Consider the following 21979-nt stretch of genomic DNA (forward strand, 5'->3'; position numbering starts at 1 on the left):
GTGTGCACTCCCGCAACGGGCTCATACTGCACCCAGGCCAGCCCCGACAGGAGCCCTCCCGTGGGCCGTCACCCTTACCACGGCTCCCTCATTTTTCCCCTTTGAAGCCACCTTCTCTCTCAGGACGGTGTTTGATAGCCATTGGATTCCTTCGTGTCCCATCACATCCGTGGCTGCTGGGTTGGCTGATGCTGCCATGACCTTGGGGGGTTTTTGTTTGGTTTGCTTCCCCCTCCCCGAAAGAGTCAGCCTCACCCTCTGCCCTGGGGTCCCCCTTCCGGTAGAGGAGGAAGGCATTTCGATGGACGTCCTTACTCTCGGTCACACATTTTCGCGGCTTCAGTTGGTGCCGCAGCTTTGTTCCGTCCAAGGCCCGCGTGCCTCAAGGCGGTGAAGGAACGGCAGGTTCAGGCACGGCCGCCTTGAAGCCACGGGTTTGCAGGATGTCAGCGCTTGGAAAGCAGGGAGCCTCCAGGGGTCGGTGATCCCCATCGTGTTCTAGCTGGGGTGCCCCGGACCGAGGGGCCCTCTTATTCGGCAGCATTGCTGCAAACGCTCCACTCCCCACCACCGCCCACCCTGGGGGTCTGCGTGCTCTCCCTTCTGGGACATCTCAGGCTGGTCGAGTCTGCAGTCAGGAGATATTTGTGAAGGAAATGTATCACAAAGCCTTGTAACTCCTGATGGCCCGCAGCCGGCCACAGATGACCTGGTGCTGTCTGCGGCAGCAGGTGGAGTGGGAGGAGCTTCCTCTCTCAGCAGCGTGTTAGCTGCTCGCGCTTTCCCACGGGCTGCTTCGGCATGAGTGGTGCCCGCGGTCGTCATCCCTTGTCCTCCTTCGCTGTTCCACCTGTGCCTCTCGAGCCGCTGGTGGCCTAGAGAACGTGGCTGACTCTGGGTCTCGGGCTGTCACATGGGGCTGTGGATCCCTGCGCCTGGAGGCTTGGCATCTTGATCGGGGTCACAAGGTGGGTGGGGCGCGGCCTGAGGTTCCTGTTGGCTTCCCGCATCTTCTGCTGGTGGAGGCGCCGACCAACCATTGCACTGTCATGACCTACTTCGTGAGCAAAGGTAATATGTGAGCCTTGGGCTCCTTCCTGCCTGCAGGGAAAGCTGAGCTGGGTCTCCTTGCCCTCAAGGAGCTCCTGTCTTAGTTGGGAGGGGAAGCCAGAAACACCTGGAAGTTCCTTCATCTCACCAGGCCATTAGGGCAAAGTGCTGATGAGTCAAGGGAACATGGATGGCAGCGCCTGTGACTTTGAGGAAGGAGGTCAGAGAGAGAGCATTCTGCAGAAAGAGTGACAGAATGGGCTCTGTTTTGAGCTAGAGATAACATGAGGCCCGTCGGAGGGCTGAGGAGAGTCTCCGAACCCATATGTCATGGTGGCACGCCGCCGCCGCCGCCAGCTGCAGATTTCTGGCTCAGGGAGCAGGGACCCCACATTCATGTGCTGTGGCTGCACGTTCTACTTCTGCTCAGCTCGGTTAAGCACTTTGAATTTCTGTCCCTGCAGATCAGGCCTCGAAACATTTGTCTGTCTGCAGACGGTGGTGGGGGGAGGTCTGATGAGAATTAGGGAAGTGGGTTGCTTGCAAAAGTGGGTTGTTGCAAATCTTGGCTAGGACCAGTTGGGCCGAGTATGGCAGGAGTGGTTAAGTGCCCGGGACCCACCCAGGGGAAGCTCTCCTGGAAGCCTGTGTTCCTACCTGGGCTGCAGCTTTCAGCCAAGGGTCCACCTGGTACATTCCCAGCACTTGCCTGGCTCTCTGAAGTCCTCCCCTGTTGACTGGGAATTCTTACCAGCCTGCCCATAGGGGTTCTTGGCTGTCTTAGGTGAAATTGCCCCCAATGAACCAGAACCTTTTGTTAAGGTACAATAAGAAGTCTGTCCCCTTAGACAGAAAGGAATGCTAATTAGTGCTTAACTGTCCTCAAGATACCGGTGCCCAGAATAGAGGGACAGGCATCCTTTGTTCCCGGTTAGATGGAAACAGCTTCTGTAAACCTGTAAACCATGGTCCAGAGAGGAGGAGCGTGTTTGGGGAAGGTCAGGGACTGGCGGCCAGCAGATGCTGTGTTTTCTACATACAGAGGTAGCTATTTAATCTCAGGGTCCTTAAACTTTTTCTAGAAACGGGATCATTCTTCCCCATCCCCCCTTAACTCCAGCTCCCCCACAGTGGCTGACCTGAAAGGTTTGAAGATTCTAAAGGCTTTGGGGCCTCTCTTAAAAACAGGGAAAGAGCTGTAAATGTGGTTAAGACTGAAATGCAGGAATGTTCCTTTTCCAACCCGTATTATATGGTGTTTGGTGAGGAATCGTAAATTTGGAGTTCGAGTGAGCGCTGCCTCTCAGTGGGAATGTCCCCGCGTTGCCCCGTTTACCCTTTACATGTTCTCTAACATTTGTGGCATTGTTTTATCTCCCTGGCCGGTGACTCATAATTAAGGAAGTCAAAACTGTGCAATTAACACAAAACCTCCTTACTTGCTCTGTTCACCTCTGCACCCCACCCCCACCCCTTGCCTTAGACACGAACACCAGCCTGACATTTTCTAGAAGTCTTTGGAAACTCTGATGTGTTTTGATAGGACAAGGCAGCCAGTTATCATCACCATCACCTGGTTCCACTTGTTTAACCCTTAGTGTCTATGAGATCTAAAAAAAACAAAAACAAAACAAAACAAAAAACCAGAAGAAGAAGAAAAGAAAATGCCACTCATAAACGTGCAGTCTGCCCACAGGAAGTGATTCACGGTGCTCTATTCATGCAAACCTGATGGGGCAGGAGGTGGGAGGCTGGGAACCGGGTCTGGGAAAAGACAGCCTAGAGAGGACACTCAGACCTTAATGGTTTCTGCTTTGTGGAAGAAAGTGAAAAACAGAATGACTAAGAGTCCTGTAATAAGAATTGTTTGTTTAGTGAAGTGAGCTAATGTTGAAGTTCACTGGCAGATAAGACAAGAGAAATAGTAGTTGTCAGGGGAAAGAACCTTCTGGTACGTTGCCCTTTTTATTTTTTAGGGAGCAAAGATATTTCTTAGTCTTTTTTATTTCTTTTTTTTTTTTTTTTTTTTTTTTTTTTTTTGCAAGAGTGTGTGGGAGGAAGAGGGTGGGGGTGCAGCAGAGGGAGAAGCAGACTCCCTGCTGAGCAAGGAGCCCACACAGGGCTCCATATCAAGACCCTGAGATCACAACCTGAGCTGAAACCATGAGTCGGATGCTTCATTGACTGAACCTTCCAGGTGCCCCGATCTTTCTAGTCGTAAAGTATTTATTCATGGCAGGTCAAGATCTGTATTGCAGCCCCCTTCCTGCCCTGCCCCACCTGCTGCAGAGAAAAGAGCTCAAACCAAGATAATTCTCTAATAGTCCCTTTTTCTTTTCTGTTTGTCTTTCCAGCCAAGGTTAGGCTTTTGAGGCTAGTAAAAACATTTCTTTCCCTAACTGCTCATTTTTGTTCCCCCACCTGGAGCATCACATTGTCAGAGCGGAGGAGTCCTTTCTGTTCTGGTTACTTCCGTCTTGTGGGTATAGCCTGGCATTATATTTTGTTTTCTCCTGAATTGAAAAAATACAAATCCACCCGTTTCCCAAAAGCAGTTTGGAAACCGAGCCTCTAAGTGTTGGTTATGAGCTGTAGGAGGCCTGAGGCTAGAAGCACCCAGTAGGGTAAGAGGAGGTTTCTAAACACACCTGGATTTATGATTCCAGTTCAAGCTCCCTGTGTTTTATGAGGTGAGCTTTAGGGATGGGGTTTGTAATAAAACTTGGGCTCAAGTGTACTTTTTGCCTTGAGGCCATCAGAACAGCGCTAAGGGCTGTGAATTTCCTGAGTGAGCTCTTTAAAAATAAACGATCTTCGGGCTTAATTCTACTCTGAGTGAATGTTAACTGGCAGAGGGGAATGGCCTTCCAGAAAGTTCTTTGAGGGTTGGGAACTCTTCTTTCCCCTTCTTCCAGTAACCAGAGACCAACCCAGATCTCTGGAGTCTTCCGTGGCTTGAAGTTTCTATGATCCTGGGGATAATCAGGAAAAAGCAGCCCCCATCAATCTGGTGCTTGGCGAGGGGTGGGTGGGAGGGACTTCAAACACCGAAGCTGTTAAATACAAAGATTTCAAAAGCAACCTCCTCTTCCTCCCCACCCCCCCTCCTCCTCCTTGGCTGAGATTTAATGACTTTATTTGCACAGGGGGGAAGGGAGGGGACAAGCACAGTTGTCTCACCAGAGCCCAAGGACAATCTGTTAATTCTTACACAATGAACACTGCATTTTGAGATCATAGGGAACTGGGTTTGGGGGTGTGACACCCAGATTCAAGGCCAGGCACTATTTTTTGCTGCCCTGGACAAGTCCCTCAACGTCACGTGCATCTTTTACCTGGAAAGTGAAAGTGAGGCTACCCGCCACACAGGGCCCCCGTATCCAGTGAGATAATGAGGAAGAGGTGCCAGGTAGACTCCTGCTCTGAGGTAGAAGTTGCTTCTGTCCCTCATGCCTGACCTGGGCCAGAGGATTTCCATAACCCCCAGGTTCTCAGGAGACCCAGGGAAGTGAATTTGCCTGCAAGGGGACATTAGGCAATGTCTGGAGACACTTTTGGTTATCAAACTGGGATTGGGAGTAGCATCTATGGACAGAAGCTGGGGGTGCTGCTGCACACCCTCCAGTCGAGAGAGCAGCCCCTGACACACACACAACAGAGAATCAAATGGCCCCAAACATGGCGGGAGCTGAAACTGATCAGCAGCCCGGCTCACTTTATGGCCACATGCGGTAAAGTTCTTGGTCTACGTGTGCTTAGATGATCATAATTAAGCTGAGCTTTCTCTACACACCAGCCTTCTGGAGTTTTTTCCCCCCAGGAAGCATGCATTCTGTGTCCAACCCTGGCCCCTGGAAGAACCCGAGTTCCCCCATGATCTTCATGTGTTTCCCACCAGGTCCAGCCCCTTGCAGACTGCAGGACGAGGTGTTCCTGCCTTGAGGGTCTGCCCAGAGGTTCTCTCAACCTCTGGGGCTCACTGTCAGGGCTCATCTGCCTGTGGTCCTCGTCCTGGACCTGAGCAGCCTACCCTGGCAGGCTAGCGGGGGCGGGGGGTGGGGGCTGCGTAAGGGGCGGAGACGTGAAGAGGAAGCTAGCTGCCACACTGGGGCAAGGCACAGGGGGCCCAGGCCTGGGCCTTTATGGGGCGGTCACCAGATTTGACAGCCTGAAGCAGCGGATGTTGCCCATTTGCAGGTTCCCACGGAAATTGAGTTGTCCTTGGTGGAAGTGGTGTGGAGGATTGTGAAATCCTGTGTTGAGCTCCTCCCAGGGCTGTCTAAAGTGGAATGTTCAAAAACGAGAACACGTGAAACTGGGCAAGAGCATGTGGTCTGTGTGGCAGAGCTCATAGCGAAACCTCAGTTATCCAGAACCCACTCCAGCGCACACTTCACCAAGCCAGCTTCCTCCTTGATGGTCCCAAATGACAAGGACAGGCTGATGTCAGAAATTTTTCTGTTCTTTAAACTCCACCCAAGACAGCTTTGCACATGTCTGGGAATAGTGTATTCAGCAGACAACTCGATTTTCTTGGTTTGTTGGTAGCTTTTTTACGTTTGTGTAATTTCAAGCCTTTGCAAGTTGCCACGGGAAGACAGAATCCTGTCTCCACTGGAGTCAGCCTTGGCTAGGTCCTGTGTTTGAACATGAGTCCTCCCGAAGAGAGAGACCTTCGGGCCCCTTCAGATGCAGTACAACAAGGAACATTTCACTGTGCTGGAATTCCCAGGGTGGGAAAGTAGAATCGTACATGTTACAGACGTTGTCAGTGCATTAGCTGGGAGCCTGGCTCCAGGGAAACCCTGCCTGGGGGAAGCGCCTCACTTTGTGTTCATTTGCTGAGTGGCCTGGAGATGTTCAGTCCACCATTCTGTGTCCTCAGCCACCAGAGGAAGGGATTAGACAAGATAGCTCTCAAGTCCTAGCTGTGGGTAATTCTCTACAGTGGGTTTTCAGGTTTTTTAGCTGACATGGGACACATTGTTCCCTGATTGTTGGGCCTCTGTGATTTGCCCTCCACAGCCAGAAGACTCTGCATAAGCCCCCCCCCCCCCAATTCCCAGGCAAAAATTCTGCCCAAAACAAAAGATGCTTTTTTTTCAGCTGTGGTTGTCAAAGGGAATGGATCCTGGGTGGACCCCCAAATCCACTGACCCTCTCAGCAGCAGGTTTTTCTGGGCTTTTTGCATTTGCTGCACTCTCACAGCACTTCCAGGGCTGTCCGTGGCACAGAAGAGAGGAAAGCGCATTCTGATGTTGGCGTGATAAGCAGCAGCAGAGAGCCGGGCTCTCACGCATTCCACTCTGGCCCAAAGGCCTAACGGAATCAATGCTGGGGGCCTTGTGAAGTCTCCAGAATGTTTTCTGCCTTCTTGGATGGCCTGCTGAGTGAGCACCTAACCCAAAGCCGAGGTCACTCAAGCCTTGCTTTTAGTTTGTACCAGGAAAACAAAACAAAAAGAAAACCCACATAGACGGCAAAGCTCAAGAAAAGTGTAAAGATTTTATTGCATGTGAGTGGACTCGTAGTTCGTGGCTGGCTGGATTGTCATTGAAGGGAGGAAGGGGAGGCCTCATCCCACTAGTGTGGGAGGGGAATGCAGTGCATGGTCAGAGTACATGGACCCAACCTGTCAGCCGCAGCATTTGTGTTCAGGGAAGTGTGGGTGTGGGTTTGTGGTATTAGCTGGTAACCCCAAGATGGGAAATAACCCTTTTTTCCTACACTAAGATATAGCAGATATTTTGGGGGGGAGGAATGTAAAGGTAGAGAATAGATTGAGATGCTGTGGATACCAAAGTTTTGGGTTTGAGGTTAATGGACTAGTTGAACCACTTCAAAGAAAAGAGCAGTAGTTGAGAAATTGTGGTAAGTTCCTATTTAATGGGCTCTGAAAGCCTAGAGAAGGTTGTCCTCCACAAATAAAAATGAAGTCTTTCTGAGATGGTTACGTCTTCTCTCTGTGTCCTCTTCAAGGTCAGGAAAAAGCCATCATGCCCCATTTAGAGTTACAGAAAAGAGTGTACCCTTGTCTGACTTCACTTTGTATTAACCCCGGGGCCTTAGCAAAGTTGGGAAACCTTGTCAGTGCTCTGTTTCCCCATCAGGATGTGATAATAAGGATACTTGCAGGTGTAGCTGGAAGACCTGTGGTGGCGTATCAGTCAGCTAGCATTGAGTAACAAACACTCCAGAAGCTTAGGTCAAAGCAGCCATCTTGGTGCTGACGTGGGCTTCTGTGGCTCACCGGGGCTTGGTGCCTTGTGCAGGTTTGGCTCAGTCTGCTCCCCACTGTGTGAGAGCCTGGGCCCAGGTGGGAGGCAGCAACTTCTCCGGGGGAAGCTCTTCTCGAAACAAGGTAGAAGAAGACAAGCAGAAGCGCACAATGGCTCTTGACCTTTTTGCTCATGTTCCCTGGGCCAAAGCTAGGCCATAGGGGAGCCCAAAGTCAAGGGCCTAGGAAGTACACTATACCCATGGGAGGAGGAGCAGTGGAGCCATCTAGTTAAGGTCTATAGAGAGGGTGGCTATAGTTAAGGGCTATATCTAGTTAAGGGCTATAGAGAAGGTAGATATAGAGAAGGTGGCTAACTCAATCTGAGACCAGCACGGTGCCTGGTATACAGTAGCAGCAGTGATAACTTCTGTCACTGGTATTACTGTTGCGACTCAAGAGGCAGGTCAAAAAAAGAAAGCTTATCTCTGGGAGAAGCTGGAAAGGTTAATATTGCGTGTGTTAAACAAAATCGATTTTGACTGAACTAGGATAGTATTAACAAATCTACTTTTTGTTCACTTGTTCGGCTGCTGCCTGGCCTGTGGGAGGTATGTGGTCAGTATTTGCTGGTTGGTAAGAGGCCCGTTTCCCTGAGAGGCATGCAAGCATAGAACAGCAGAAAAAGCCCCATTGACCCTCCCTCTCCTGAACTTCTCAGCGCTGGCCTGCGTTTGAATCCTGGGTCCGTCCTGTGCAGGTACAGAACTTGGACAAGCCCCTTCAGTTCCGAGCTAGGTGGAGGCTGGGCAGACCCGGGTGTAGCCATATTTTGTATTCTCACATAATAGCAGTGTACCTGGCTCACAGCTCGTGTGGAATCGATCTTGGCGTGTTTCTGGAACTTACGTGCTGTGCTCCCAGTCTTTTGCAGGACCCCCATGTCCAAATCCTCCTGTACTTTGTGGGGGCTCCCAGGTGGCTGTGCATTGCAGATCACTGGTGACAGAGGCTGTGAATGGCCTGTGGCAGGCAGTGGGCCCAGTCCCACCCTGTCCCCCAGGAGCTCTCTGGCAGACTCTGCCTTGCCGTCATCTCTGGGCTCTGGCATGTCCACATCCTTGGCTCTGGCTCCCACCACCATTTTGGGACACTTCACAGGTCCCATTTGGAGCCAATGGGAGGAAACCTAATTTCCTGCCACAGGAAATGGTTCGGCTGGTGAAGAATATATTTAAGGATTAAAACCTCTGTCAGGGGAGCTGGAGAGGGTTGCTGGAGAAAGACTTGGAGGTCTCTCCAAGTCTCAGGAAGCCACTGGGTGTGGGAAGAGATCTCCGTCATCAATGGGGAGGAGGCCCAGAGGCCGGCTCCTGGGACAGTGCTCTCAGCCTCAGCCACTGGTTTTGGGCTACAAGGAAGGGCTGGGTCAGGGGGCAGAGTGGGTCGTAAATAGACCCTCTTTTGCAACAGAGCATGTTCATGGTGTAACATCAGCTCGGAATTAAGACCTATTTATTGGATTTACCTAACATGGGACCGGTGCGCCGTGAGCTCGGGAGGGCGTATTCAGGATACATCAGCTAAATCAGGTCCAGCAGCTGAGACGCCTGATTCACTGTTCTGACTGTGGCAAGCATCAGGGAGGGAATGGGATGGAGAAGTACCACCACCAGGGCTGGCTCTGGGCAGCCCAGACCCTGAAGGAAGAGGAGTGGCAGCCAATGCCTGAAGTAGGGGCATGGACCAGATGACTTCTGGAAAATCCTGCCAAGCCAGGCCGGTGGTCACGTGCTCGTGTGCTGGAGAGTCTGACCATCTCCCCGCCATCAGGGCGCAGCCTGGCAGCCAAGAGGGCTGGTTTTCAGCGGCAGCCTGATACAGACCGCTGTGTGATCCCAGGCGAGGAGCCTGGCGTCTGGGACATCAGACCGGTGTACCGTCCTCACAAGCCTGGCCTGAGCCCCACTGCCCCCCCTCCCCTCCTTGCCCCCGCGGTCCCCCCACTCCCTGCACAGCACTGTGGGGGTGCTGCTCTGAGCAAAGGAGCCCAGAAGACTTGCAGACATCAGCAGCACTGAGCTAAACAAAGCCATGGACTTGGGTGTCCAAGCCGGGGAGGGGGCTGAGGTTTCTGAGTGCCCTCCTATGCACTTCGCCAGGCACTGTCCTGGCGATCAAAGTAACAAGAGCCAAAAACAATAATGACAGTAGGACACCTTGATTGTGTCCAACTCTCTCCCAAAGGCATTCTGCACCGAGGATCCATGGATCTTTCTGGCAATCGAATGAAGGGGTTTACATTTCTGGTGGTAAAAAATTAAGACCAAGACCTGAAGCAATTTGATAAAATTTATACGGTCCTCGAGCACAGTCAGTCTTTGAATCCAGGTTTATCCAAGTCCAAAGCCCCAAAGTTCTTGCCTTTTCTTTCTTTCTTTTTTTTTTTTTTTGAATAATGGTGTAATCGATGTACAATAAACTGCATGTATTTAAAGTGAACAACTTGAGAAATGTTGCCCTCTGTCTATACCTGTGAAGCCGCCTGTGCTGTAAAAATAGTCCACATAACCTTTAGCCCCTAACCTGCTCCCCACTCCCGTCCCTTCACCCAACCCCAGGCCACCACTGATCTGCTTTCTGTCACTCTGGAGAAGCTGGCATGTTTCCTTTAAGTTACGCCGTCATGTGGCAGAAACCGAGTCCTGGCTGGCTTTCGCTCAGCGTAACTGTTTTTAGATTTGTCTGTGTTGCGTGCATCGATCGTTTTTATGGCTGAGGTGTGTTCCTAGGCGTGGATAGATCCCAGTCTGTCTGTCCGTTCACCTGTTGAGAAACACAGGGTGACTTCCAGTTTGGGGCTCTTACTGGTAACACGGCTCGGAACGTCCGCACACAAGTCTCCTAATGGACAGCTGCTTTCACTTCTCCTGGGGGAGGAAGCACTTAGTGGGATGGGTAGATCGTGTGGGAAGTTGATGTTTTGAACTTTTGAGGAACTATTTTGAACTTCCAAACTGTTATTCCAAAGTAGTTACACCGTGACCTATGCCAACCAGCAATGTCTGCCGCACGAGGCGCTTCCTGCCCTCACCAGCCTGTAGCCCGGCCCTTAATTGTAGCCGTTCGGACAATTACGAAGGGGTGTCTCATCGTGGTTTCAATTCGCACTTCCCTGATGACTAGTGGTGTTGAGCATCATTTCATGTGCCTCATTTACCATCTTTATATCTTTTTGTGGTGTGTCTGTTCAATTCCTCTACCTGTTTTTGTTTTTGTAGTCGGGTTGTTTGTTTTCTTAATACTGAGTTTTCGGGGTTCTTGATCTATTCCAGAAGCAGGTCCTTTGTCAGATGGAGGCTTTGCAGATATTTTCTCCCAACTTGTGGCTTTTTATTCTCTTAACAATGTTGTTCAAAGACCAGGAGTTTACATTTTGATGACAGTCCGATTGGTGAGCTTTGTTTTTTTAGCAGAATATGCTTTTTACGTGGTGGTGTGTGAGCCACATGGGCCTGGCCCAAGGCCACCAAGATTCCTTCCTGTGGTTGTAGTTTCAGGCTCTGTATTAGGACCCATCTCCGTTAATTTTTATATAGGGTGCAAGGTGTAGGTTGAAGGTCATTTGTCTCGCATACGGATATCCAGTTGTCCTGGCACTGTTTGTAGAACAGACAATCCTGTCTCTACTAAATGGTCTTTGTCGTTTGTTGAACATCAACTGTCCCTTTACACGTGACTATTCCTGGGCTCCGTTAGGCTTCATTGATGTGTTTCCCAGTGGTTCGCCATTATCACACTGCCTTGGTTACTGGGCTTCCCTTGATTTCTAGAAACTGGTAAATCATGTATGTAATTGAAAAAACTCAGGTCTTTCCAGAATTTTAAACTTATTTTTATTATTTATTTATTATTATATTATTATTTCCAAGAGGGCTTTTTTGTTTTTTTTTGTTTGTTTGTTTGGTTTTGGTTTTGAGCAGTGGGGGTAATATGGAGAGGGACAAGCAGAGGGAGAAAAAGAATCCCATCAGACTCCACACCCAGCGCAGAGCCCAACACAGGGCTCGATCCCACAGCCCATGAGATCATGACCTGAGCCAAAATCAAGAGTTGCATGCTTAACCAACTGAGCCACCCAGGCGTCCTTCTAAGTGTTTTTTATAATAGTTTGTAAATGTTCCGGTGTTAGGATTATAATATCTTGTCTCCCTGAGAGTAGTTTTTGTTTCATTTTGTTTGAAATGTTCTCTGTTCCCTGCGTTGTCTGAGACTTCCTTTTTCTCCCTCACTGACTTCAGTCCCCGTGCCTCTTGTGCCTCTTGTTGGAGGCTTTCTTTAAATGCCTGAGGCTTCTGGCTGTGCGTTCGTATTTACGAGTGAAGCAGTAAAAAGGAGACTGAATGCTCCGTGTTTGACATTGGCAGGTGAGCCCCCCTGTAGGGTGAGCTGGCAGCAACAGGGCCATTTTGTTGGGGGTTCCCCAAATGTCAGTACTGCGTGTCTTGTGGGCTGGGCTGTTTAATGTCTCCAACAGGTGGGGTGGAGGGGGGACGCGCCTGCCTGTCACCATCCTGGGTACCGCGTGAGCAAGAGACGGTCGACAACATCCTGTTTCCAGCCCTCGCCTGACCCTGGCTGTGCCGTCGTGGTCCCATCTGGAGCCCTGCTCTCCGGTTCATTTTCTGCAGAGAGCAGACCTGTTTCTCACTAGTTGGGAGGCTCAGGGAGGCGAGCTGACCTGCCCGTCTCTTCCATAGACTTTCAGGCTATCCTCCTGTGTTTGGCCTCATCTGGGGAAGTGCACGGCGCCCCCAATTCCCAAGTCTTTCCCAGGCAGGTTCTGAGGCGCACATGGGATACCTTTTGTTGGACTCCTCTGAGAGGTGCCTTGGTTTCCGCTCACTCCACTCCAAGGTCGGTTCCCACTTGGCCGGCTCTGAGTGGGTTTGCGCGCTTCTCTTACTGGCTGTCTTGGGCAGGACAGAGGTAGACGCCTTCTTTCAGTTTGTTGTATGTGGAAGGACATTTCTTCTCCTCCCTCCCCCCTTCATCCGTTCCTCACCCCTCCCTTTCTCCTCTCTTCCTTCCCTCCACTACCTTCTTCTCCCATACCCCCTCCCCTTTACTGTCTCCCATACCTTTCTCCCCATCTTTCCTCTCCGCCTGGAGCCTTCTATGCCATAATCCTTTGAGAAGACAGCCAAGCACTTTATTTTTGAGAGGAAACAGCCATGAAATGCAAAAAAGGAAGAGACGAGGGACGCGCAGACTGAGGTTCTTGACCTACAAGTGCAGTGCCCCTGTCCTTCTTTGGCACCTCGATGCCCCTTCCGGTCCCTCAGCGGCAGAAACCTGTAGCTACCCCATCACAGCCCACCTCACACGCAGACATTGGCCCCATCCCCCGTATCGTGTCAGAGCTGCACATCTGCGTGGCCGTCCCCTATATGCCCTCTCCGTGCCCTTTCCCCCCTCACAGGTCCCCGAGCTGGTGTGATGTCCTGGGTCCAGTCCTGTCTCTGGGGAGTGAGCTGCCAGCCGCGGCTGTCCTGGTTCTGGGGGTGTCTGATGTCAGGGCTGTCTGTGTGTGAGGGTCTGTCCCCTCCCCCTTCTCTTCCTAAAGGCTCTGGCCCAGATACAGAGTTGCCAGGAGCTTCTGTTCGTGCTCACTTTCTGGGGCCGTCTGCCCCATGGAAACCGAGACCCTTCTCTTGTGTCACCCGCCACCACCCCTGCTCTTGCCCTGTGTTATTGTTAGCTTTAAAACAAGAGTGTCATCCCCTTCAATCAGCTAGGTGGGGGCTGAGGGGCCCCCTCCATAGCCCCAGGCCTCCCTCACTGCCCACCTGAGCCTTTCTCCAGGGCTGCCCCTGGAAGAGGCCGCTCGGTGTCCAGCTGGCTCTTAGCTTGGGCTTTTTTCAAACACCTAGTGACCGTGGCTGCTGTCCTCATCTGCATGCACTCGGTGGCTTTGCAAGAGAATGGGAGCAACTGAGTAATCCTGTCCCCACTCATCCGTTCCCACCCTCCCTTTCTTTCCTCCACAGCCTGGTCACTCACCCCATTGCCCCAGGGCTGCTGTCCCGTGGAGAGAGACCGCTAGGGCTTCTAGTGGACACTGAGCTGTGGGGGGGTGTGGGGGCGGGGGACTTGGATTTTCCAGACGAAGTAGCTAAGAGTCCCAGAGACCTCATGATTTGCCCAGGGCCTCCCAGCTGGGAGAGAAGAGCCTCTTGTTGACCCCAGGTCGCATGACTCCATATCCTATAGTCTTCCTTCTCTGCCTCAGGGGGTGGTGGGAGGTGAGTCCCAGGCTGCCCTCTCTTGCTCTGCCTGCTAATTACTGTTTTTTGGCTGGAGGGGTTCCTTGGTTGGGGCTCCACAGGAGGGAGGTAATTATATCCTTGGAGATGCCCTTCGTCAGCAGCTCCTTGTCAATCCCTGCAACTAAGTCTTGCTCTGACCTTTGTCCCTTCCCCATTCCCAGACCAGGGGCTTAGAGAGTTTGATTGGACTTCTGTTTCTTTCCCCTTGGTGGGTGCTTCTGGTTGCATCTCGCTCAGCCCTCCCTGGAGGCTTGCCCTTGGGTTCTGTTTAGCCAGGCAAATGGGTGCCCTCAGTCCTGGGTGGTGGGGGCCGAAGGCAGGGAGAGCTTGTGAACACTTCTCCACGGGCCCCACCCAGCTATTAAGGAAAGTTGCACCCACTGAGCGGTGGGATCCTAGCGTGGACCTTCTTGTAGGGAAAGCCGTCGTGCCATGTGCCTCTTTATTCACATGTACCTCCAAGTCACTGTCCACTCCCACAGTCCCCAGTCTTGTCCGGGCTGCCAAGTCTCACGGGGCCAGTCTCGTGCACACGCATGTGTGCTGAAAACATCTCAGCTGAAACACCTCAGGGATTTCCTTGGCTTTTAGGAAAAAGGTAGAACCTTTTATCACGGCTCTCAAGGCCCTGCAAGGCCTGCCTTGCCCGCTCCCCTACCTCATCTTACACCCCGCTCTCTCCCTCTCTCCTCCCCATGCTCTCTGGCCTTCTTTCTGTTCTCCCTCCTCACCGTAATTTCCACCATCACAGGGCCTTTGCACACGACCTTCGCCTTACATGGAACGCCCTCCACCCACGCACCTTTGCCTGGTTAGTTTTCCTTGTCCTTTGCACTTTCAGGCCAACCATCCCCACCCCAGAGGCACCCTGTCCAGCCCTTTAGTAAAACCAGGTCCCCGGGGTCATGTGCTCCCTGCACTTTTCCTTCAGAATCCTTGCACGGTTGGTGATTGTAGCTGCGTAGAATGATTTTATTAATATTTGTCTTGTCCATTGGACTGGAGGCTCATGGGATCAGGGACCACTCTGGGGTCTGTTTGACTATGACATCTCTTCCCAACCTACTGTGTCCCTCGTGCCACACGTAGTAGGAGCTCATAAAAGGTCTGTTAAAGAAAGGACTGTGTGAACAGGATCTCCTTACCTGTATGACACTGGGCGTCATCTTCAGAAGCCTGCCATGTTCCTGCCTTACTCTTGGCGGGGATTGTGCCTGCCACTCCCGGGCTCCCAGCAGGCAGGCCCGGCGTCCCCGCTCTGCCTTTCTTCTCATGCACTTCACTGGGGGGGTTTATGAAGAGGAAGAATCGGACTTAGTAGGTTGGGGAAGCCTCTGAGAGTCTTCCTTTTAACCCACTTCCGTGGCCCTGTGCTGCTGGGGCCCATGCTTTGGCCTGGCCTGAGAGGTGGGGGCGTTGGGTCACCACAGAAGACATTGTTTGCACAGGGAAGGCCCCTTGGCTGGTCCAGCCAGGCGGGGGACAGTTGCAGAACTCAGCCTGGTGTAGAGCTGGCCTCCCTTTCTCCTCAGCTCCGGCTGGAGGCCTCAGGCTTTGGCTCTGAACTAGGAGCACTCTGTGGGCAGTAACTCCTGGGTGACACCCTCAACCAGAAGGGGGTTCCTGAGAGGTTGCCACTGTAGGCTCTTACCATTTGAAATTCCCTTCCATGGCCCTCTTTCCTTCCCAGCTCTTCACAAATAGCAGCTAGAAGGGAGAGGGGTTTTCCTGTTTTTTCTGATGTGGGGGAAGGGGCTGCGTGTTGGGAGGGGTTAGATGCAGCCTGTGCTTCGTCACTTCCACATCCCTGTGGTCCTCACACGTGCACATACCTCAAGAACTCCCATTTTCTTGCTCAGGCCTGAACCCCTCTGCACACCTCAGCCCGGCCCGTGGACCTGCTCAGAACACGAGTCAAGTGCCATTCCCTTCATATGGGGGGGGTGCGCGAGGGCTAGAGAACTCACTCCAGGGCTTGGTGAGGTCAAGGTCCACCCTGCCAGCCCGGGGAGGCCCTTGGCCTTCCTTGGTGGGCCTCTGTGTTCCTCTCCTGGGACCCCTGCCAGCCCTAACAGGATTCTCTGATCCTGAGGCCCTGTGCAGCTCAGAGAAATGGGGCGGCGGGGGGGGGGGGGTGCTTCCTGAGTTTGGGCCAGCTAGCTCCCAGGAGCAGCAGTGCAGGCTGACGTCAGGGAGAACGTCAGCCCAATCCACTCTGCTGTTCCTCTTCACCCCGTCTGCACAGGTCCCTGGATGGCCGCCTGCAGGTGTCCCATCGGAAGGGGCTCCCCCATGTCATCTACTGCCGCTTGTGGCGATGGCCCGACCTGCACAGCCACCACGAGCTGCGGGCCATGGAGCTGTGTGAGTTCGCCTTCAACATGAAGAAGGATGAGGTCTGCGTGAATCCCTACCACTATCAGAGGGTAGAGACCCCAGGTAGGCGCCCCCGTTCCAGGGGTCTGTAGCTTATCTGCTCCGGGGGTCTGCAGCTATCTGCCCGGTGTCTCCTTCCCCTTCCTGGGCGGGAGAGGGGGGTAGAGGCGGGTCCACTGTGCTGGTGGGCCAGCGACACTAGGAGGGCTTTGGTGCCAGCCCAGCCTTGACACTGACCCACCTCTGCTCTTCTGGACAGTTCTACCTCCTGTGCTGGTCCCACGCCACACAGAGATCCCGGCCGAGTTCCCCCCGCTGGACGACTACAGCCATTCCATCCCTGAGAACACGAACTTCCCCGCAGGCATCGAGCCCCAGAGCAATATTCCAGGTAGGCGCCGCGGTGCGTAGGCCACCAGGGGCCCTGCCTCCCGTCCCTCCAACAATCCCCCGTGGCTCTCCTGGCCCCCTCGAACCCGTCTCCCCTGCACACAGCGCTGGCCCCAGGGCCCTGACTCAGAACCGCACACCCGTTGGGAGAGGACCCGTGGCCTTGGCCTCCCCGCTCACTAACGATGCTTTTCTTGGCACGAGGAGCGGCGGCGTGACCCTTCCGCCCGGGCTCGGTGCAGTCATTTATTTTGGAAGCGGAAATAGCAACGCTGTGTTTCTCTCACCGCCCTCGCGGCCGAGGCTGGAGTTTGGGCAGGATCCCCCGACGGTCTGGGGGCCTGCAGAGCCATGGGGGAACCGAGGGCCGGGCGGCCAGTGTGGAGAACCGAGGCCCTAAGTAAGTAAGCTTGGTGGGGGGACCGCAGCCTGGGCTGGAGCTGCTGCCAGCTGGAGTTTTTACTGCACGGGGAGAAAGTGGGCTCAGCTGTCAGAGTGCAAATGTTTTTAGAAGCCCCTCATTTACATGCAAATAAGGTGTGAATCACCAGCCCTTGGGGCGTCCAGGAAAACTGCTTGCCGGTGCTTGGGCTGGTCCCAGTGGCAGGAATCCTGCCGCCTGCTTTTCCGAGAGCCAGAGCTCTCTGGTTGGAGGGAGCCTCTCACCCTGAGTGAGTTAGCGCAGTGCTGAGGTTGACCACAGGCCTGTGCGCTGGGGCAGAGCGTTCCAAGAGACCCCTTTACAGACCCAGCCTTTCCAGGTCCTTCACAAGGTCACTGTGTTCACTGAGCAAACCTTAGAGAGCTCAGTCACTGTCCAGGGTCAGTCAGAGAACTAGATCACAGTCATTGCTGTCAGTGAACTTGCAGCTGCCCAGGGAGGCCAGGACCACCCCTAGAGGGACGACAAAGACCAAGGTGTCCCTGCAGGAGTAGACAGCAGAGCCAAAGGGCCCTTGGGAGGACAGAGATGGGCAAGACTGAGGCAAGTCCACGGCCTCCTTGGAGGGGTGGGCTTACATCTGACCTTCCAGGGTGGGGAGCACTTAGTCTGGCAGAGGCTCTCGGAACAAGCATGTCAATCTCGGGAGTCAGGGCCACGTGAACAGAAGTGGTCCCCATCCAGATGAGGAGCCAGGGGTCGAAGGGTGTGATGATTGCAGAATCCAGGAGACGGTGCCCTTGCCCCGGAGCTGTGTTCCTACAGCACCTGCCGCGGGCAGAGTGGTGTAATTGTGTGATGCGTGTAGCGGGGTTCTCCAAGCCAAACACTGGAGGCCGTTTAATGAACCACCTTCCTTCTGATTCCCAGAAACCCCACCCCCTGGCTACCTGAGTGAAGATGGAGAGACCAGTGACCACCAGATGAACCACAGCATGGATGCAGGTCAGAGTCTTCATCCTGTCCCAGTGCCTGTCTCTCCTCCGTCCCTCTATCCCTCCAGCCCTCTCTCAGGCATTTCCAGAGCAACCTCTGTGTGCCCAGTGCTGGGGATGGAGGAGTGAGCCTGAGCTGCTCCCAGCCTGAGAGGGAGACAGCAGGCAGTGATCTGCCTTGTGCCCCTAGGGCATGGGGCACAAGTGGGCAGGCCCTGGGGGGTGGAGCAGTGTTTCATAGTGTAGGTCTCTCTCTCTCTTTAAAGATTTTATTTATGTATTTGACAGACAGAGATCACAAGTAGGCATAGAGGCAGGCTGAGAGAAGGAAGCAGGCTCCCTGCTGAGCAGAGAGCCAATTCAGAGCTTGATCCCAGGACCTGAGCTGAAGGCAGAGGCTTAACCCACTGAGCCACTCAGGCGCCACCGTGTAGGTGTCTCTTGAGTTGAGTCTTAGAACTGGGCAAGTGTTGGCCAAGTCATCGGGGCAGGCAAAGCGTATGCCAGGCAGAGTCCTGGGGCACGTGGGCAGGACAGCCTGGTGCCTTCCTGGGACGAGGAGAGCTCAGTGTGGCTGGAGAGCGGGGAGAGGCGGGAGGACAGTCATTCGGGGTTTGAGAGAGGGCAGGAGTCCCCTTGGGCTGTAGGCAGAGTCCCGTCCATCGCCCCCCGCCCCCCGTCGTGAGGTGTTGCTGGCAGTCGACTGGCGGGGGTGGGCTCTATCACCTAAGATCGGGAAGAGCCCACACAGAGGCAGGGTCTTTGCTGGGGATCTGTGTGTAGTGACCAAACGTGACTGAGGTGTTCCTGTCAAGAGGGACCCAGCCCCCCTGTCTCCAGATGTCCTGCGTCATTTGTTATGGGACCAAATTGGCTCCCGGAACCGAAGCCCACCGGCCAGCCACATAGACTGTGCACTCGCCGGGTGTGTGGTGGGGTGAGGAGGAGCAGGGAGCTGAGCAGATGTCCGTCCCGACAAGAGCGGGCATGCCGGGTCCACACAGAGCCATGGTGGGAGGCAGAGCCGGCTTCCCTTGCACGCGGCCCAGGGGAGGGTGTGCGATTCCCGCAAGAAGCAGGAAGGAGACGTGCCCATTCACCATGAACCTAGTTGCCGGCTACCTAGCCTGGGCATCGTGGCACGTGGTGGGTAGCACACGCCCCGCTCGAGTGGCGGACGGCGCGGACCCAGCTGGAATGCGCCGAAGGCCTCCTGTACTCGGTGCCGAGCGGCTGCTGCAAGCTCACGGCTTTGAGGTGCTGCCGCGGGGCCTCGGCGGAGCAGCATCTCTCTGGAGGCCACATGGCTCCTCAATCCTTTCTTTCCCCTCCTTGCTCTTCTTCCTGTGCGTGGAATGATTACGGTTGTCAAAGAAAACCGGCCGAAGGAGGGGGTCCGGGCACCGAATGAGCAGCCTGCCCCTTTCCCCCTCAACCCTCCTTTCTCGGCCCCTCCCTGCCCTCCTTTCTGCCCCGTGGTCTGTCCCCGCAATCAGTGTACCCGCGGGGCCCCGTTGGGGGCGCCCGTCATCTGTCAGAGGTGGACATTGGGCTTCAGGGACCCCCGGCCCGTGGATGGGGTCTCCAGCTTATCCTCTGTTCTTGACTCAACGTTCACGTGGAAACCAGTCAAGTTGCTCTCTTGGCAGCTGAGATGTGATAGTGTATTTGTTGGGGCCTGAGGACCACCTTTTCCAGCCCTGTGGCCCCCAGGACATGCACACGGGCCCTTCCAGGCCAGGCCTTCCCCAGGCCGCCTTGATTTGGGCTGCGACAAAACAGGAAAGCATTTACGGAGCGCCCACCGTGTGCCAGTCTCGGGGCAGCCATTTGTACGCGCACGACCTCCCTTCACATCTGCAGGTCACACGGTGGATGCTATTATCCGCATTTTATACCTGAAGGGGGGGAGAAAATCGGGGCGCAAAGAGGTTAAACCACTTTGCTAAAACCCCACAGCTGATACACTGGGCGCAGGCCTGGACTCCGGGGCCAATTTGGAAACTGCCTCTTCCCGGGCTCTTCCACATCCCCTGATGGATTGGGTTCTGGAGGAGGAAAAGAAGCCCGTGGCTCCTCCCTCACCCTCGGGGAGGTTACAGCCCGGTTGGGGAGCAGGAACAGACCCCTTTAACAGCTCCAGGCACCTCTGCAGGCAGACTGGCAGGTGGCAGGGGTTGGGGGCTGCGCCTCCCATAGGCTGTCCCAGCTGGAGGCAGGGACACGGGGATGAGCCAAATTGCTCTGGGGAGAGGCGTCCGCTGGGTTGTCTGATGCGATGTGGTTTTCTCTGTTCTGGGAGCAACAGGTAGAGAGAAGGGAGCAGGACAGGAAGAGCTGGGTAGGTTCAGACATCGTTCCCCAGGAACCATCATGCCTCACGTCGGATATCACTCTGGTTGGAGGCCTGTGGGATTTCTGAGGCAGCTTGCTGTGTTTCCTGAGACCTGGGAAGGGGCTGCATTTGGGACGGACAGCTGCAGGCCTTGCTATGCAGGAGGTTGAGGCTTGGCTGCCTGGGCCTTTGAGCAAAGCTGGAGAGAGGGCCTTCCCTGCCCTTCTCATTTCCCTGGGGGCAGAGCTGCAGGGGAGCTTCCGGCCCTGCACTGTGGGCTTGGGCAAGACTCTCACATCATTGAGTCCTGGGAGAGACCTCTGAGGTTATCTGATTATCCATTTGTGCCTCAGGTAAAGACTGGGACCCAGGGACTGGGTTGAGCTGCCCTGTCTTGAGGCAGGCGGTCAGGAATTCAGCTCTCCAAGTCAAGAGTGTTCTTTTAGTTCTCACGACTGTGTCTCACCTCGCAGGTTCTCCAAACCTTTCCCCGAATCCGATGTCCCCAGCGCACAATAATTTGGGTAAGTATCTCCCTGTCTAGCAGCAGCCCTGGCTGGAGGCCAGTGTGGGGAGGGGTCCCTGAGCGTGAGGCTCTCTCCCCCACCCCCGCCCCACCCCCACCATCAGCTGAGCTCAGCCCATCAGGTTTCTGGTTACAGTGATTCTGGGGTCACCCACGGAACAGAGTAACCTGAGAGCAGTGGTGGCAGGAAAAAGGTGACCATGTGCTGGGTTTGTATTTCCCCTGAGTGGCTGTCAGACGTGAGTGAATGAAAATCCCCCAAACCTTGTGCTCAGGAGCCGAGAAGTTGTGGTCAGCCAAGCACTCGTGTGTGGTTTGATGCAAAGCCACGAACGGCCATGTGGACTCTGGCCCCCTGACTTCTGTTGACTGATTTCAAGAGAGACTTGGGGTTTTATCCTAGTATTTCGTCTTAGAATTATGTACTTTTTAGGTTTTTTTTAAAGCTTAGTGTTTAAAAGAGTATTTATTTATTTGTCAGAAAAGAGAAAACACAAGCAGGATGTGGGGGGTGGCAGAGGGAGAAGCAGACTCCCCCACTGAGCAGAGAGCCTGATGTGGGGCTCGATCCCAGGACCCCGGAATCATGACCAGAGCCGAAGGCAGATCCTCAACTGGCTTAGCCACCTAGGCAACCCATGTGCCTTTTATTTGAAACAGCGAGATATAAGGAAATTGGGGTTGGGGAAGGGTGAGCACAGTTGCCCCTCTTCTCCTCACCCTCCCACCTTGCTATGGTCCTTCCGACGTTTGTGGATCACGGGTCTGTATTAGTGCCTCACCAGTGGTGATCACAGTTGTCCACCCATTTTTTTTTTTTCATTCTTCTTGTTCCTTTGTAAAGACATTTCCATATTTAGATGCCTCCTCTCTCCTCTTGCCTTGTCTCCTGATGTTTTAGAGCAGGTGGACCATGGTTTCTGTGTGAGGGCAGTTTCTGGACTCCAGGAGGGCCCCTCTGCTCCTGAGTGGGGCCTGTTGAAGGGTTCAGGGCAAATGGAACTTCCACTCTCTTTCCTGGGGGCTGTTTTGATTTTTTTTTTTTTTAATGTGCTGGTCTGGTAGTTTTGGGAAAATGTGAGTTTGATTTTGTTTGGGCCTTGACTGCTGGGGTTTGGTTTGTGAAAAAAGGTTTGGGAAAAGAAAGAGTTAATATCCAAGTTCCGTGAATGGAGTGGAGGTTGGTCTGGCTTTTATTCCCAGTTGTTTCCAGGCCTTGACTGATAGCATCAGATGAAGAAAAGCATTTAGAACCTCGGGAGATGCCTGAAACCCCTTTCATAGAGGCTGACAAGTGGGCAGTGTGAAATGGGACTTTGGGCGAATCTATTCTAACGTCTTTGTAAAATAATATCACTGTGAGTGTTGGGCTTTGCGG

At 53.7% G+C, this 21979-nt stretch overlaps 1 protein-coding gene across 6 annotated transcripts in view; it reads left to right on the forward strand.

Annotated features, from left to right (window-relative positions):
- Window positions 1–21979, forward strand: part of SMAD3 (SMAD family member 3) — a 116988-nt gene that overhangs the window by 75006 nt on the left and 20003 nt on the right. For 5 of the 6 annotated variants that reach the window (XM_045067606.1, XM_004758623.3, XM_045067607.1 and 2 more), the window contains 4 exons: window positions 15843–16036; window positions 16233–16364; window positions 17676–17750; window positions 20549–20599. In XM_045067606.1, coding sequence (XP_044923541.1) covers window positions 15843–16036; window positions 16233–16364; window positions 17676–17750; window positions 20549–20599 — 452 coding nt within the window. Of the gene's footprint in view, window positions 1–15842; window positions 16037–16232; window positions 16365–16583; window positions 16764–17675; window positions 17751–20548; window positions 20600–21979 lie in introns of those variants that run through there. The other variant, XM_013059483.2, reaches the window with a different exon arrangement.

The sequence above is a fragment of the Mustela putorius genome, unplaced genomic scaffold (genome assembly GCF_011764305.1).
Source record: "Mustela putorius furo isolate JIRA1106 unplaced genomic scaffold, ASM1176430v1.1 tig00003896_pilon_pilon_pilon, whole genome shotgun sequence".
Classification (NCBI taxonomy): Eukaryota; Metazoa; Chordata; class Mammalia; order Carnivora; family Mustelidae; genus Mustela; species Mustela putorius.